This window comes from Neodiprion fabricii, chromosome 5, assembly GCF_021155785.1.
Source record: "Neodiprion fabricii isolate iyNeoFabr1 chromosome 5, iyNeoFabr1.1, whole genome shotgun sequence".
Taxonomy (NCBI): domain Eukaryota; kingdom Metazoa; phylum Arthropoda; class Insecta; order Hymenoptera; family Diprionidae; genus Neodiprion; species Neodiprion fabricii.
The window spans coordinates 19,256,698-19,274,276 of record NC_060243.1 but is presented as its reverse complement, the minus strand read 5'-3'; the positions used below and the strand labels follow the sequence as shown (position 1 = coordinate 19,274,276).

At 35.6% G+C, this 17,579-nt stretch overlaps 2 protein-coding genes across 2 annotated transcripts in view; one reads left to right on the top strand and one right to left on the bottom strand.

The window, feature by feature from the left end:
• The window catches only part of LOC124184008 (alpha-1D adrenergic receptor), a 134,527-nt gene that overhangs the window by 108,769 nt on the left and 8,179 nt on the right, over positions 1-17,579 (top strand). The window contains exons 4-5 of the mRNA XM_046573283.1: positions 11,830-12,054; positions 13,336-13,645. Coding sequence (XP_046429239.1) covers positions 11,830-12,054; positions 13,336-13,645 — 535 coding nt within the window. The remainder of the gene's footprint in view (positions 1-11,829; positions 12,055-13,335; positions 13,646-17,579) is intronic.
• On the bottom strand, positions 131-2,237 carry LOC124184014. Its single transcript, XM_046573292.1, has 3 exons — positions 2,092-2,237; positions 1,581-1,654; positions 131-414 (listed from the first exon to the last, which is right to left on the bottom strand). The coding sequence occupies exons 1-3, from the start codon at positions 2,160-2,162 to the stop codon at positions 218-220; spliced, it is 342 nt and encodes a 113-aa protein (XP_046429248.1). The 5' UTR covers positions 2,163-2,237; the 3' UTR covers positions 131-217.

Genomic DNA, 17,579 nt, shown 5'->3' with positions numbered 1-17,579 from the left:
TTAGAATATTGTGAAATAGGCTTATAATTCTGATCGATCTATTTTAGACGGTAAATACTCGATAAAAATTTATGAATGAATAATCGTGGGTAAGTAAAGTTTTCTGCCAAAGCGTAATTAAAACAAAAACAATTCTCTTATATCGATCATGGCAGCAATTAATTATTATTTCGTACTCCTGATTCGCGAATTTGCAAACAGTGTCTGTCTTGCATTATTAACGGGACTCGCTCGATTCAGAGGATTCAGAGGATGCAGAGGACTGACGGGATTCGACAGATTCCGGCGATTCGGGGGATGCGACGCTCGGTGACGACTCGTCGGAAGACGAAGATTTGCTTGATGCATCTTGCAAGGATCGACTCACGCGGACTGCTGCAATTTCCATCCCTTCGAACTCAGCGCCTCGTGTGTCTGTAATAAGTGAAAAATGGCTGTATTGAGGGTTTTTCTCTGGTGACTTTTTCTGGACGAGACGAAAACAGCTCGTGTCCAGGTCGTGTATTCAAGGTCACAGGTGAATTTTGGAAATTTCTATACCGAAAACTAATCATTCAATTCGGTTGAGGCTTGTATTTACTCAAACAGTTGTTTATTCTTCAGTCAAAAACTACAGATTTGATTAGAAACGCTCAGAATTCGTGCGAAACACCTTAAAACCACTCAAAACTACTTCGGTGTCATTTGAAATTCATCGAGAGTAGTTTTAAACAGTTGAAAACCATTGTCCAACTGCGCGAAATCGCTCAAAACAACTTCAAAATCAGCTTAAATTCTTTGAAATTACTTTTCAATAGTTCAAAATTATTTTTTACATACCCAAAACCACTTGAAATCACTTTGAGATCATTCAAACCTCCTCGAATTAGCTTGAAATTATTATTAGGAATAATTTTCGAACCGCTCAGAATCAATAGAATCCGGTTTGAAATCGTTTGAAACTCCTTGAGATCAATCTCGATCATTTTTTAACCACTCAAAATCGAGTGAAGCTGCTGAGAAATTGTTTCAAAATTATACGAAAAACACAAAATATTCTTACAGGATTCGTAGTGTTCCGAATTGGTGCTTAATTACTAGACGCATGCAATGCGTTCCATGTACAAAGCTAGGCAAAGTTAATCCAACAGTTAACTTCGTTAAACGTTAATTCGCTACTTAAAAAGTCAACTTCGATAATCATCAAAGCGTCAAATATATTTTAAAAAAATTATAAATTTAAGACAAGTGAAGGTTATTCGTCAAATATTAGATATCGAACAGTTGTACTGATGTTTAAGTACACTGAGAAAAAAAAATCTAATCTATGTGAAATCTAAATGAATGTTTATTTTTGTTATTCCAAGATCTGTTCGAAATGGTTAGCTGATTTAAATAGTCAAATTAAAACAAAACAAAATGACGTCAACAACCAACGTAACGCAAGTTAAGTAAAACGTTAATAATTTTTCAGTTTAACCTAGAAGTTAAATTTAAGCAATTTTTTGAACTTCGTTAATTAACGATAGGCGGATTAACGGTCTTCTGCCCAGCTTTGTCCATGTGCTTTCTTAGCATTAAAAGTACGCTTTTGTCCTTACCCAAGAAAATTGCGTCATGCACACCGGAGGTAAGATATCCTGATGGACGCAACGAGTGCAATCCTGCGACCATTCTGAAATATTTTAAGTTGCAGGATATAATTCTTGACTTTTGAAATTGCACTTCGACGGGTTTTCTGTATTCAAATACTACGGCAGAATGTCTTCTTAACATTCTTGATTCATCGATTTGTCGGATTTGGAATATTTTAAGATAATCCAGAAACGGTTTAAATTTGTACTTTTTGATTTCTATATGATTCTCGTGATTTTTTATCGTAATATTTTGATTACAAGTTTCTTCCGAACTATGGATTTGAAGTTTTTCAATTTCTTACCTTTCATTTTGCAATAACTTTTTACTCTTCTTCTTTATATCCTTCCTAGCAAATAATTGTACACCGTTGCTATTTTTTTTTTGGTATACTATCAGTTATTTTGTCTCGGATTATTCCCGACTATTGAACAACTTGATTATTCACCAAGCGCGACTTGATTTAAAATTTCTTACCCAGGATGCGGTTTCGCCAGAACTTGGCTGCTGATCGCCAGCACCGCAAACAGAACGATTAATTTGTACATAATATTTAATCTGATTGACTTTCAACTCAGAACTGATTTACGTCAAAGATGATCCGCCACTTTTATACTTCAGTGATTAAACCGTTATCTTGTCGAAAGACCGAAATAAACACAGTACGAGTAACGATAACAACATCAAATGCCGGATCCGTCGACCCGATCTACGCAATTCGTGGTCAAATGTCACTTTATAAAATAAACTCGCATAACATTTTATGATTACCAAAATTTATAACTCCGTAACTCTGACGAATGAAATATTTCTAGAATACATATGTGAGAAATTGGAACTGAAATAGATTTGCAGAGTCACGCGGCTGCTTTGAATTTTATAATTGCATAACTTGTTTCATCCGAGAAATCTCAAATAACTGAATTCAATTAACGCTTTTTTAAAATTCATTTCATATGTCATATCGCGATTATGAGCCAAGGAAATAAAAACAACTGTATAATTTTTAGGTACGGTCTACAGTGTACGAAAAAAAACTTCTTTCACCGAGTTTTAGATTTTTTGGACCACGTGTTTGATTTTTACTGCTCCCAAAAACAGAAAAACCCAATTTTCGAATAAACAGCCCGTATCATTGGCTTCAAATTTTTCTTATAAATTGTTTGTTGAAAAATGACAATTTTCAGACCATGGTTGAAGTGGGAAAGATTTTGGTTTAGAATCTACATGCGAAACAAGTCATTAAAAAGTGAGAAAAATCGAATGAAATATAAATTAGAAAAATAATTATTTTATTCAATTTTTTTGATGGCGAGGAGTAGAATGGCTCGTATAATAATCAATTCAAATTCTGTGCCAAGTGGCAGATGAAATGACTCAATCAATATTCAACTATTACAGCATTATGAAGTAGCTTGATGATTTTCTGGTCATATTTATTTTTGTAGTTATGAATCGATTTCAAGATTTTTTACAGATCATTGAAGTTAATTTGTACTTTTCAAAACCATTTAAAAAAACTTGTTATTTTTGTACAAAAATTATTACTCCGTAAAATTTATTCACACAAGTATATCGACAAGTTTTTCGACTTTTTTCACCAAAATGCTCCGCTAAATCGTCAATGTATGAAAAACTCTCGTTACCAAAAGCTGCACCTGAAATCTTATTTTGTCATTTATATTTTTTACAATTATTTCGTCAGAAAAACATACTGCTCATGAGCTTCGCGGAAAAATCCAAACCAAAATTGAAGGACAAAATGGAAAAGGAATAGAAATCTTACGATTGATGTTTCGATTTATTACTCCGTGAAAATAGCCACCGGTTTAGTTGGAAGGTTGGATCGCACAGCTTAATAGAATCGCAGCCAGCCAAGAAATACAGAGGTTTAAATCGCCTTCCCCGTTTTCTACCGCACTACACGGGAAGCCGTTTCGTTACTTTCCGATTCTAAAGTCTTTTCACTGAGAAGGTGCGGCAAACACACTTTCAAGATTTCTTCCCTCCCCAGCTCCAGAAGAAGCAAATGCCACTAAAGTTTTTCTGCAAGTGAAGCTCATTTTTCTTTGCCTCTCATATTTCAAGGTCTTCGCAAAAAATTGGCAACCCTGAGAAAAAAATGTTTGTCAAAATTTTCAGAAGAACAAATACTTCGCAAATGTGATCTTAGGTTATGTTGGATCAAGCAAGGTCAACTAGGATCACGTTCGGTGAGGTTAGGATGGCTCGTGTTTCACCGTTCGGAATTACCACGAACAGAGTTTATCAATTTATTTCGGGGTTATTTCGATTGTCGATTAAAAAAAATTTCAAGATAAAACTCGACTGGAAATAATTTTCATATAACTGTCAGAGATCTTTATCTGAAAGTTTGGATAATCCAACAACTGTCAAACAAATTTTCAACCGATAAATTCCTAATCAGACAGTTCGATCCTCTTTCCAGTACTATTAGAAATCTACATAAAACAACTTCCGACAGGTAAAAGAACTTTCGAAAAACATTACCAATATTAATCTTTTCAGAGAAAAACTGTGACCCTAGATTTCTAATAGACTCATAAGGTTATAATTAATTATCATTCTTGGATATCAATATTACCGAGTGTGGATTTTTTGTCTTCACTCGGTATACAATGACGCAAAAAACTGCCAGTCAACCGTTCGACACACAAAAATTATTCCGATAGTTTGTTTACAAATAAAATCACTGAAAAGTGATAGAAATTTGTAAAAATTATTTTCATAGAACAAATGCTGAACACTTCAACCCCTTGCACCAAAATGTCGAATTATATTAGATTTGATCATGTTAGGTTAGATTGGATCATGTCGAGTCATCTTAGGTTGGATCAGGTCTTGTTCGATTGGTTCACCTCATGTGTTAAGTCATTTTTGGATTATCTTGTAGTCGATCGTGTTAGATTGGGTAATATTAGGTGATGGGGTTATATTAAAGTTACACATTTTAAGTTAGATCATTCGAGACGATGTAACGCTGATTCGGATCATGTTAGATGTCACGGTAAGCTAGGTTAGGTTGGGTCGTACAATGTAAAGCATAAAGTTAGGTTAGATCGGTTCGTACAAAGCAAGGCATAAAGTTAGGTTAGGTTGGTTCGTATAATGCAAGGCATAAAGTTAGGTTAGGTTGGTTCGTATAATGCAAGGTATAAAGTTAGGTTAGGTTAGGTCGTATAAAGTAAGACGTAAAGTTAGGTTAGGTTAGGTGCCAAAACTATTACAGCGCGGCTTTAAGCCCTGCAGCGCGATGGCACAACTTAACTCGTTTATGGCCGTTGGGGATGAAAGCATGACGTGAATAATTTCCGGCCCTGACCTTTGACCCATATTCCTGTCGCCGAACGCATCGCATCGGACGCGCAAATTGAGAACCCGGTCTTGCTCATAAAAGTATTAACAACTTCTGAGTCCTCGGATGCAGACCCGCATCCCTCGAGTCGAAACGTGACGCTTGATGACGCATATCCTTGAACCCTATCCTCGCCGTGACATCGGTCATTTCGAAGCTTACTCACTTTTGCGTACTCGGTGTCTTGTTTTCAACGAATCATTGGATAATAGGCAATCGAAAAGCTGACGAATCGTGACTCGGGAAGATTAAACTGCTGGGTGGCAATTGTTTGCAAAAGAGATATCTAAGTTGTCATTATCAAGACCTTGTTCGAAAATCTCTCTGAAGAGATTTCATCATTGTATATTAGAGTGTCCCAAAAAAACCGACTATTTTTTTTTTTTTCAAAGAACATTGAAAAATCGTCAGAGTATCTCTAGAAAATGATCCTGTGAAAATATAAGCTCTTAATATTAATATTTAGAGGTGGCGATTTGTAATTTTCTATTTCCCATTTAAATAACATGGGAGAATTTTTTTTTGAACTTTGGAATTTTGTGATGGGATAACGAGCTACTTCATAAGTATGACAAAATCAGGTCTTATAGGAAATTCGATGCTCTACAAAAAAGGTCTGATTGACATTTTGCGTAAATCCAGCCGTTTCAAAAATATCGAGCCTCAAACTTCGGACTGTTTAAAATTATGCTTTTTTTTCGTAAATACAACAAAAATTAATTTATATGTATTATATGTAATTAATATTTTTATTAATAATTTCGGATCTGCATTCCGTCAAATATATGCATATATTTATTGTTCAGTTGATAATTCTGGGTTTATAATACATATAAATTAATTTTTGTTGTATTTACGAAAAAAAAGCATAATTTTAAACAGTCCGAAGTTTGAGGCTCGATATTTTTGAAACGGCTGGATTTACGCAAAATGTCAATCAGACCTTTTTTGTAGAGCATCGAATTTCCTATAAGACCTGATTTTGTCATACTTGTGAAGTAGCTCGTTATCCCATCACAAAATTCCAAAGTTCAAAAAAAAATTCTCCCATGTTATTTAAATGGGAAATAGAAAATTACAAATCGCCACCTCTAAATATTAATATTAAGAGCTTATATTTTCACAGGGTCATTTTCTAGAGATACTCTGACGATTTTTCAATGTTCTTTGAAAAAAAAAAAAATAGTCGGTTTTTTTGGGACACTCTATTGTATATTAATTAAGTTTCGACATTTTCATGCATCAAATATTGTTATCGATCGAAATTTGTTCAACCGAAGAATATTTGCGCGACAGAAACGTTTTTAAGAATCGCTGACTCAAGAAAATTTTACAATGCGGGTGAATACACAAAGTTAGCTGTATGAAAACGAGATGAGATTTGTTAAAAGTGTGCAATAAATATCGTTCTGTGAAATTTGGAACGCTTGTTTTTCCATAAACAAACAACTAGCTTTGATTATTTTTGAAAAACATTCACTCGTCAGTTGCTAGAAACGGAACACCCTGTGTACACTTATAATCGGGGTGAAAAATACGAGCCGGTGTTACTATCCTGCAATTTATTACACTCACAATACGTCTGCAGCCTAGAAGAAATATAAAAACGCGATATCCTCCACGGCGTCAAGGGATATAATATTTTTATCACCGATCGCTTCACGCCTCATTCAATCTTGTGCACTCGTCAAAATGTACGGAAATCGTTCGAGTTCTCGAAGGATTGTGGGAAATATGACTTTGTTGCCATTGAGGAGAAATTTACATCCGTTTTCACTTCCGGTATTCTCGCGAAAGAAGACATCTTGTAGCTGTTGGATTGTGAAAATGTCTTAGAATTTCGTTGGATTGTTTTTCGATATCGAACATTCGTCGACAGTTGTATTCAAATTTGAGTTATCGATGTAACGAAACATTTGATTTTCAGATTACTTTAAAATTGAATACTAAACAAACCAATGAAGAGAAGGATAGAAAAACAGTAGAGTAATAAAAGTCAAGTATATAACGATACGAATGAATAAAATGAGCCGATAGACGAAGATACGTGAGGTTAAAGTTCGGTTATAAGAAGAGGTCAAGGATGAATATCAGGCGTACAGTCAACGCCAAAAGCTTCTGAACAAAGTAACTATGGAACAAAAGCGCAACAGGTGTGACTGAGATTAATCGAGTTTATTCGAATAAGAGTAACATCCCGTCAATAATAATGATTCAGTACGAAGAACTTTTACGACCGATGAAAAAGCACTGGCTTAGAATGGATTCGCGATCAAAATTCGCTCCATCAATCTACCAAAATTGGATCAACGATACTTTTTCAGATTCGTAAAAAATCATAAAATACATGTAAATAATTATCAATCATCTGGTTTTTTTTCCTCAAATTTTAGATGCTTCGAATTCTTGTCTTTTCAACGAAGATTACGTTTTACTCGACTGAATTTGATCAATTTCAATCGAAGCTTTAGAGCTTATTTTCGACCCGTTTTATTTATTTCAACTCTTTCTTCAAATTACGAGCGTGTAAGGGTAACGTAACCTAGGAATGAGAAACATAAAACCAAACAACACTTCAATACTAATAAATCGATGCATTATCTTAACAACGAATGTCGAAAAAAGGCAAAGAGTCAGAGGCACAAAAATTCGCATACCCATTTTCGATTAAAATCGAGGAAATGTAAAGACCGCGAGCTTTTACGTTCAATCGTTGATTCAAGTTCTCAGACTCTTTTGCTCGGACTGTACATCCGATACACCCTAAAATCGTGCCCATTTTTTATAGAAACAGCGTATAAAGCCGAACCGTGGTTGAGTTTACGGATGTCATCGCATTCGAATAAGGCCACGATTTGGGAAATTTCAAAGACTGAGATCGAGGCCCGGCGTAAACTCCAAATGAGATCTGATCCCGAGGATGGAAAGGGACTTGATTGGCATAATGAAATGGGACTGCTTGATCGGATGGCGATAAACTGGACCGAGGAGCGCGTGACCGGATTCACTGATGTTGAAACAAGCCCGAAAATTCGCTCTAAACGCACCGCCGGAAACTTGAAGCGCGGTTCTTTATCTAGCTGAAACTATTTTCCAACCTACCGAAAGGATTCAATGATTTTTTTTTTTTTCAACCTTTTCGGATATTTGTACAAAAAACTAATGAAAATCATTCAGTTTTCTGTGAATTATTTTTGGCAAAATCAATTGGTCTGGAATATATTCATTTGCTGAAATTGTTCCAACTTTTTTGAACTCGAGAACAATTATTCAGACAAATCGAAGAAGTATAAAAATATTTCGAACTGTTTCGTTCGTTGGAAATTCGTTAAGTTTATACATTTTTAATTTTTTACCAATTTTTCATTATTGATCGTATTTTCCAATCATTCCCGAATTTATAATTTCCTTATCTGTTTCAAAAATTTCAATACATGTTGAATGTATCGAATTCGATTGTTTCTTTTCTCATTTCCTTTCAAAATTTCTGCAATCTATTCTGCAAATATTTCTGACCAGTCGATTGATGCATTTTTATATCACTATCGATTACGGAGATATTTGATTGTTTCTAGAAAACCAGAGAAATCGGCTGAAAAAATTTAAAGCTGTTCCGGAAATCGTTACCTTTACGAATTGATAAGATTCTCTGATTATTCGCCTGAATCAAAAACATCAAGAAACAATTTCCAGATCAAAAGATTATTCAACTTTACCGAGAATATAACATAAATTTTTGGAAATTTGAAACAAGAACAGAATTTCATCGTTGTTGCAATGATTAAAATTCGCTCGAAAATTTCACTCCATCAAAAGTCAATTTCAAACAACAGAGAGTAGCTGTTATCAAAACATAACTGTATCAATTCACAGTTCAAATCATGGACGATTGAGTGTTCATCGTTGTTTGGACAGTTCGTTAATTGAAAAAGCAGGTGAAGAGGGATGAAAAGAAGAGGAAGAAGTAAAAAATAAAAAAATACGAATTAAAAGTAAACGAAACGAGGAATAAAGAGCGTATAAGCAAACAAACTAATTAGTCGACGGGCTTCTATTTCTCACCTCCTCGTTGTTTTAACGACGATCAGCGTACCGTATTATTAGCGGTCGAAATGACCGACCGTATATTGTTAATTGTTTACACATCGAGGGAATAATTGCTTCGCCAGACCGCCAAAGTGGATTCAGTCAGGCTGTTACCACTCATTTTAATCCTGTATCTTTTTTTCTACCTTCTAACTCATGAGTCGAGTCGATATCGACCCCGCGAGTTTCTTGTTCGCAAAAACGTTCTCAAAGCAATAACGAGACTCGTGATTACGTAAATCTTTCCGTTTTTTTAATAAGGAAACGAATAGTGAAAACGAAATTTGATTTGATTCAAGTTTTGTTGGTGAAAAATTCAATCAACTACCAAAAAGTAAGGTAACTCAAACGAAAATCAGTTGATCGTCAACTTTTTAAGGGGGTATTATTTTGGGATATTAGCTGAAAAACTCGGTGAAATCTGGAAATTTATCACTCAACAACCAATCGTGAAATACCATTGGAATTTGTAACATTCAAAAATATCTGGATCAAGCTTGACACACACGGTGTTGTTTTTCTCTTTTGTCAGAATCAATTTGAGGAAGCATTGTTATTGTAAATAACGTCGCGGTTTTTGCTCTGCGATATGTTGCACCGTTCTCGCGATATTTCGGAAATCAAGTTCAATTATAAGACGAAAATATTATAAAATATACAGAGTTATTAATGAATTACACCAAAGTCTCATCACTTTCTCGATGTCCGTACATTGTTTAGTTCAATTACGTTATTGCAAAATATGTAAAAAAATCATTTTTCGTTCGATGAAATCAAGTGGGGTAAAAATTGTACTCCAAGACACACGATCGAAACTTTTTTCTTTGCAGAAAATTGAATTCGTGCTAAAAGATAAATTCCTCTCATACTTATCGTATGCTTAAAAAATCTCTGTTTGTTGAAGGATTGTTCGTCCAAATTAAATACCTACTGTTTATTTCCATGAAATGCCAAAAATATTGAAAGCGTCAGAAATTTATGAATAAACAAAACGATTTAATACAATAAATTAAATCGTAACGAGAAGAAATAACTCAAAGCATAATTCATTTAATGTTCACAGTCTTCGCAGCCATCAAAATTTTCACCAGAAACCTTCGTTGGTCGTTCGAATAATTTTTGGAGACAATGTTTCGTGGACCGATTTTCATCCGAAATGAAGAGATCGAAATTTGATAATACGGATTATAAAATTCGAGATTGGATGAAAGTTTGCCGGCCGGTTTAATTTCCAGAAGCTACTCGATGGTGTTTTTTATTAGGCTTAGTTCAAACCTGCGAATTCATTTGCTACACGTGATGGAAATACCTCAGTACGAATCCAGAGTATAAGTCTCGGTGAAAATTCACGCGGCTAAACAATTCGTCTTCTATTGATATGTATGTACAGGGAAAACCCATTTCTCGAGTGGATATCGGCTGTATCCGAAACTCGATGCACGTGTTTGTCGCGACAGCTGATCGAAACTTGTTCGAAACAGAAGACACGGAAAGTTTCGAACTGCGGATTGAATAATTGCACAGCCCTCAAGGCAATGTGCCAACTTTTCTGCAAGCACTGGAGCGGGGAGAAAATCGGGTTGTGCAATCCGATAGAGAAATTAGTCAGATAATGGAAAAAGCAGAATGCAGTTCAAAGATGCAAAACAGAAGTTGGTTCTCGTGAATTTTATTCACTGAATCATGGCAATTCCATTTCGATATAAATAGAAATAGGCAAAATGTGCCAATTCAATTCATGCGAAAGGGACAAATTGGGGTTACGAAAAGCGAAACTTGAATTGCTTGAATGAAAGTTTGTTGAAAGAATCGCTTCGTAATGAGAATATGAATACTTGAAAAACTGCAGTGATTTCAATTTGTAATGAATTACGCATAGAAATCGATAATTAGTTTGAACAATTCAGACTTTTACCATTGCATCATAATTTTTAATAAAACATTTCTAGCGTCGGTATAGAAATGACGCAACGATGTTCTTAGCTAAGGGATTGAATTCGCTAAAGATGAGTTTTCTGGAATTGGGATTCTTCTCGGATAGTTCAAGATTTTTCTAATGTTTATAAGTTTTACTGTTTCAAAGGTTGGAGTTTTTTAGTTCCGGTTACCGCTCAGTCCTTAACTATTTTCAGTTTTTACCACAATCGAAAAATATAGTTCTAGGTACAAAATGAAAATTAGTTTTCCGGTTGTTACCGGAAAGTCTAGTATCCGTTACTATTCTTTCTCATTACGATCACTGTTACTATATTTTCTTGTACAACTGTTGCGGAAATTTAATGCTCGTGCAAGACTAAATTGACGTTAAAGCCTTATTTTACTAAAAAAGTAGAGTAAACCTCAGAAACTGATTTTGCGTTGAAATTACCGAAAAAAGGATCGACAATAGCGCAAAATGGTTACGTTTACCTCGTTTTTCGAAATTCTACCAATATTCAAACAGTTTTTTAACGATACCTGTTCTACTGAATTTTTCTAGTCACTGTAACAAATGAAACTTTTCTCAGTGCTGGACTCCTCCCTTTTATGTTAAGTGAATCTTCACTAGTCACGGTCCGAATTTGTACGAGATGTTTAAACAAATACATGTCCTAAAGACGTTGACAAAAAGTTGATGTTTCTTTTGATCGACTTACATTTCCAAGATTTCTTTCCTCGTACAAACCTTGAGATCCAGATGATTCTTACCGATCTCTGACAGTGCTGAGAGCTCTCCGTTAATCCGACTGTAGATACGATTGTCAATGTTCCAGGTTACTGGCCGTTCGGAATTGCCTGGTGCAACGTTTACGTAACGTGTGACGTCCTCGCCTGTTCGGCCAGCATAATGCACATGTGCTTCATATCGCTGGGCCGCTACCTTGGAATCAGGAATCCGCTAAAAACGAGGCATATATCCACAAAACGTCTCGTCGGATTCAAAATTGCCGCCGTTTGGCTCCTCGCCATGTTGGTTTCCAGCTCGATCACCGTTTTAGGTACGAAAACCTCTCTTCATTTATATATTCTTCGGTATATTTTAGTTAGTTCCATAGATACAAGTTGGCTAACTTCATAGGTACGCAACAGGGTGATCCTTACTTAGGGTGTTGATGATTTCTTTTTTCAGACCACTTCCCAAATCAACTATAAATAATTCAAAAACAATTTCGTAATTCTCTCAGATTTTTATATCAATTCTAAGCCGTGCCTGTAAATGGATGGATATCACCGTTTAAAATACACCTGTTTCAGATACATTCTCAGCATATAATTTATTGTAAGAGTGACGATGTTCGAATCAATCTGTAATTGCGAAGATTTAATGATTATTAGTACTACTGTCTGAGAAAAAATTCACATCATCATGTCACATGAAATCACCACAACCGAATGCATCGGTCGAAATTATCGAATAAAATTCGATACTGAAACTCACAGTTGCATCATTTGGGCGAATTTTCTACAAACGATTATGCCGATCAGCCTTCCGTACCTCCGGAATGCCTGCTAATAAGTTCTCCAGAAGTTACTGTAGCGCAGAAAGTTCATAGTTGTCAACTACTACGCCTCAAGTCCTTTCCTTGAATTTCTGGAACGGCAGGATGATGAGGATAGTTGAGTCAGAGAAATTTCGAGCCAAGGTTTCAACTTTCAATTGACAATAATTATTAATGCAACCTCAATATCCAGTCAAGGTATTGTCTCCCACTGCCAAAGGCTGATAATACGTTTCATAGAGTGTCAATTTACTTTACTTTAAACCTCCGTTGTCACATGGGGTCGATTTGACCCAGTCGTTTTTTAAAAAACATTTTTGAGAAAATTATTCTTTCAATGTGGATCAAAAAATTACACAACGCGCTTTTAACATTCTAGATTAAGTACGAAAATTCGACTGACAGGGAATCAAATGGCAACAAATTTATAAAAAATTATAACAGGGATCAATGCGCCAAAAGGACACTTTTTCACTGAAAAAATGATAACTTCGTCAATTCTTGCTATTTTCAACTGAAATTTGGGGGCGTTACTCTTAGGATTTGATACTTTTGGAGGGGAAAATAATAGCGTGACATTCAGGCCGAAAGTTGATCGATGGGTCAATTTGACATACGACAACTACGAAGGGTTAGTTAATTGGAGTTGTTCGAGGCTGAAAGGTTTTCAAGGGCCGAGTTGGCACTTGAAAAAAGTGCGCGTCTCGCGGTCTTTAATGTATAACTTACGGAGACTTTCTTTGCGAGTAGGCTGAATTTTTCTTTCGCGTTTGTTCGCAGGGTTGATCAACCCCCGGAACATAATGCCGGAGCCCGGCCTCTGCGTGATAAACAACCGAGCGTTCTTCGTTTTCGGTTCCCTGATCGCCTTCTACATTCCCATGATCGTCATGGTCACGACGTACGCGCTGACGGTACAGCTGCTCCGGAAGAAGGCGCGATTTGTCGCCGAGCACCCGGAGGGCGATCAGCTTCGACGCCTTGGCGGTCGGTTCGCAGCGACAAAAACACCGACGACACCTTCCAGGTCTTCGACTCTCTCCACTCGTCATCTGTGGAGGACATCCGGCAGCAGCGGAAGCAGTGACAGGTAGGTTTCGAGTATGCCTGCATGATTCGTCGGTCATGTAACGATGTACATATTTGGATAGACGATAGTAAGAACCGAAGTTGGGACGGATCAGTGGATCAGCAAATTAGTAGGCCTACGACTTTAGAAGGAGAGAGTTGGGTATGGAGGTATCGGTAAATAATAAAGTGTGTGAAATTAACCCGAATCCTGATCAGGTAACTAATTAAATAAATAACGACGAAGTGAAACAATGAAGAAAGTCACACCATTCTAAAATTATAAACACGACACATCGAACACTCTCCCTTCAAATTCTTCGAATAATTGTTCCGCTCGATTTTATCTTTATACCCTTTTACCGTCCGCTTTTATGTTATTGTTACTATTTTGTTTTATTCTTACTCGACTATTGTTTCCTGTATCTTTTAACTTGTGCACCTATGCCATCCACTTATATTTTTTTAAACTATCAAACCAAGTTTGTTGGGTTGCGACGTGCAGGGACTATAAATTTGGAATTATGTACTATTAAATTATAATTGATTTATTAAACCAAAATGACCCAAATAAATGCATAATCTTCTCTTAAAAAAAAAAGAGCATAAGAAAATTCACTACAGTCAATCGTACCATTCGATTAATTGGTTTTTTAGGCAACCGTTGAATATTGCACAAATTTGTTGCGTATTAATCTATTTTTCATATCCTTTTTTTTTTCTAAATTTTATTTCTATCAATATTCCTATAGACACAATCATTTCAGATTTTCCACGGCGTAGAAGTATATTTCCCTTAAAATGAAAACGCGTTCTATAAAACAAATATTCATCTTTTAGCATTGTTCATCAATGAAGAATTAGAAAAAAAAATAAAAAACGGAAATAACTGTTGGGCGTATCATTAGTTTCGGGAAAATGTGATTGATCGATTTTTTATTAAATTTTGGTGGATAATCGAATACTTGATGGAAATTTTATAAGAAAAATTCGAACCTTTCACACCGTGTCTGTCATAAAACGATTGGTATTTGAAAATTTTAGGACTGATCTTTGTCTGCATCTTGAATAAAAGACTGATTGACCGATTTGAATAAGATTTTAGCAAAACGTCAAACGCTTCACAGCTAAGTTATACAATTTTAGTTTTACAAAATTCTGACAGTTCTAGTATAAAAATGGCGGGTATTTGAACTCTTGAGGATGATTTTTCCGTGTACATTGAATTACGAAAACACGTTTTCACTTCAACAAATTTGCGGTGGAATTTATTCTAAGTTTGCTATCACTTCAAATTCGTATTAATTTTTGAAAACTTTTTATTCGCACACGTCGATGCCGATCAATCTGAGTCTTGGACACAAAATCGTAATGTTTCTAACGAAGAAGTGATAGCAAGAAGCTTTTCGAAGCCTTGTAACATTCGGTCAGAGCTCCGATAACGTTGAATCCTGCAAAAAATTTGGAGGAAAGAAAAATTGAAATCTCTTTTTTCCATCCGGTTAGTTGTTTTGTTCCCTTTTCATTCCTTGTTTCTTTCCCTTCAACATTTGGCAGCCGATCCGTCGCCATCGAGGAAATGATATTCTTTTATCCTAACGACGCGGTACATTAAAGTATACGTCAGAGTATACGAATTGCAAAGCATCGAGGAACGTACGGAATAGAGAAACGCAAAATCACGCTCTGAGAAAAGTTTCTCTCGACGTCTGTTGAGTAACGAGCTTTCGTACCAAGGTGGGAGCTTATTCGTCGTCCCAAGAGCTTACACTGATAAAAACTGGATTTATCAAAGTTGCTAGAATATTCTACTGGAATTCGTATTTCTCCAATAACGGTATGAAATTTTCTGAACCCACAAGAAAATGTCTCACAATTAACTTTTCCTAGCGATACTATAATTGTCGATACCGATTTTTATGCTTATTGCAAGATCGTGTGCTCAATTTAAGCATTTTGCATGTCAAAAGAGCCTCATCGTCAGTTTATCGTCGAATCAGCTTAGTACGAGTGATCGTAATCAAAAAGAGTAGTAAGATTTGGTGGATTGTCTGGTTACAAATGCAAAGCTCACTTTTATCTTGTATCCGAAATTACATATTTCTTGGGTGTGGTAATTAAAGGGTGAAAATAGTTATAAAAACCGTTTAGTGGCCATAAATAAAAATTTCTCATGGTGTGCCCGAACTTCTCCACATGCTAATAAAGCTCCGTAATGGGATGACTCTGACAAAGTGGGCGTATAGACGGATCTATTAATGTCAATCATACCTCAAGCTTCTTGAACTTCGAGGGCCAATTATGCTCAGTAATGGCTTGACGCATATTATATAGGTATATATATATATATATATATATATATTAATACTCGAACCTGGTGAATCGATGCGCAGATATCTGAAATTGAGGAGGCATCCGGAGTACAGATCGTTTAAAACCTTGTCCAATTGGAAGAATGAAGATATAAATACACGCCAACTAGTGTAACTCATTGTGCAATTTATCATCAAAGTTGGAATTCGGTCAAAGCAACGTTTCCGCAATAACGAGAAAGAAGTGGAAAAAGTTGCCCTAAAAAAAGTTCATTTTTTGTGATACAAAAGCCGTACATACTGTTTATCCAATTCGAAAAAATCACAGCTAATCTTGCTTGCGATCAAAGTGTCTAGAAATTGTCAGAGATTGAATTTTTATTCAGCTCTTTATTTGATCGAGAAAACATCAACCTGTTGTAATTTGACACAGGCTGCATGTAAAAAATGAATGCTTCACATATTTCAAAATGTGTGTTGGTCTTATTTAAAATATGTGTGAGATGATTCGTACGGCAGAATTCATTCAAAAAATAAATGAGCTATTACCTATCGAAATTCGACTAACCATACGAATTTACCATCGTCAAAAGTTGTTTGATAATTCGAGCTACATCAGATTAGTTACTGAATTTGTTGAACGAGAATTCACGTTTACAAATTTTTTTTATTCACCGAGGATATGCGCTTCAAATTTATCGTCAGCGGTGAATTTTGAACTTTAATGTTTAGATTCTTCCATATCGAAGTATTTTAAATTGGACTATGAACCTAATAAATACGATGGGTGAATCGTAATGAGTCTCATGATCCTCGCTTATAGGGGGCTGAACAATTCTAAAAAATGCAAGCTCATCAAAAAAATGTTTCCAAGTACCAATCTGCACGTAGTGTGAGTTTTCATTTGAAAAACACAAGTTGACCTTCAAATAACATTGAAAATAAAGGTCAGTGCTAAAGTCAAGGTCATAGGCGAGTCAGCCTTTCGATACCCGACAAATTTTATTCGAAACATTTTTTGATTGGCTTGTTATTTTATGAGTTATACAGCTGTACAAGTCAAAATGGGACACCCTGTATACACAGTTACTGATTTAGGATAATTGAAGCAGTGAGTTTCCTGATATTTCAGAATCTAGATCCGTCACAGCTGCTAATATCGTAGAGAAAAGCAATACCGACTAGAAAAGTCAGGGAAATGTATACCTATGTAACTATTTTATAGAAAAAAACTTTACCAGAGCGGATACGAAAAAAGGAGATGAGAAAAATAAGCAAACGATTTCGGTATATATTTATTACATCGCAAGTTGTACCGATTTACGAATCGACGTATCGTGACGTTTAAAAATAATTGTTAGGTAGATAAATTTTTATCATTTCAGTTGACTCTTTTCGACATTCGGTCTTTAAGGATAAAAAATTAGAGGGTGTGAGAATTAGTTGAAGATGTTTCATCGTTTTTTCAACCGTTCACACGAAACGATGAATAAAAACTTGAAATAATTTCGCAAAGTAGGAATTCAACTGTAATCTAAATTCGATTACGAGATGTAACGTCTCTTTGATTTGTCAGCAGGGCGAAGGTTTTTGCCCGTGAAATAATGTTGGCCTGACAAAATTCGCGTCTCCCGATTTGTCAAA

Bases quoted from the DNA above. Each gene is read 5' to 3' on its own strand.
- LOC124184014 (XM_046573292.1), bottom strand. From the start codon at position 2,162: ATGTACAAATTAATCGTTCTGTTTGCGGTGCTGGCGATCAGCAGCCAA. The intron at 1,655-2,091 runs GTAAGAAATTTT...AAAATATTTCAG, and splicing joins CTGGCGAAACCGCATCCTGG to AATGGTCGCAGGATTGCACT. The intron at 415-1,580 runs GTAAGGACAAAA...CACTTATTACAG, and splicing joins GCATGACGCAATTTTCTTGG to ACACACGAGGCGCTGAGTTC.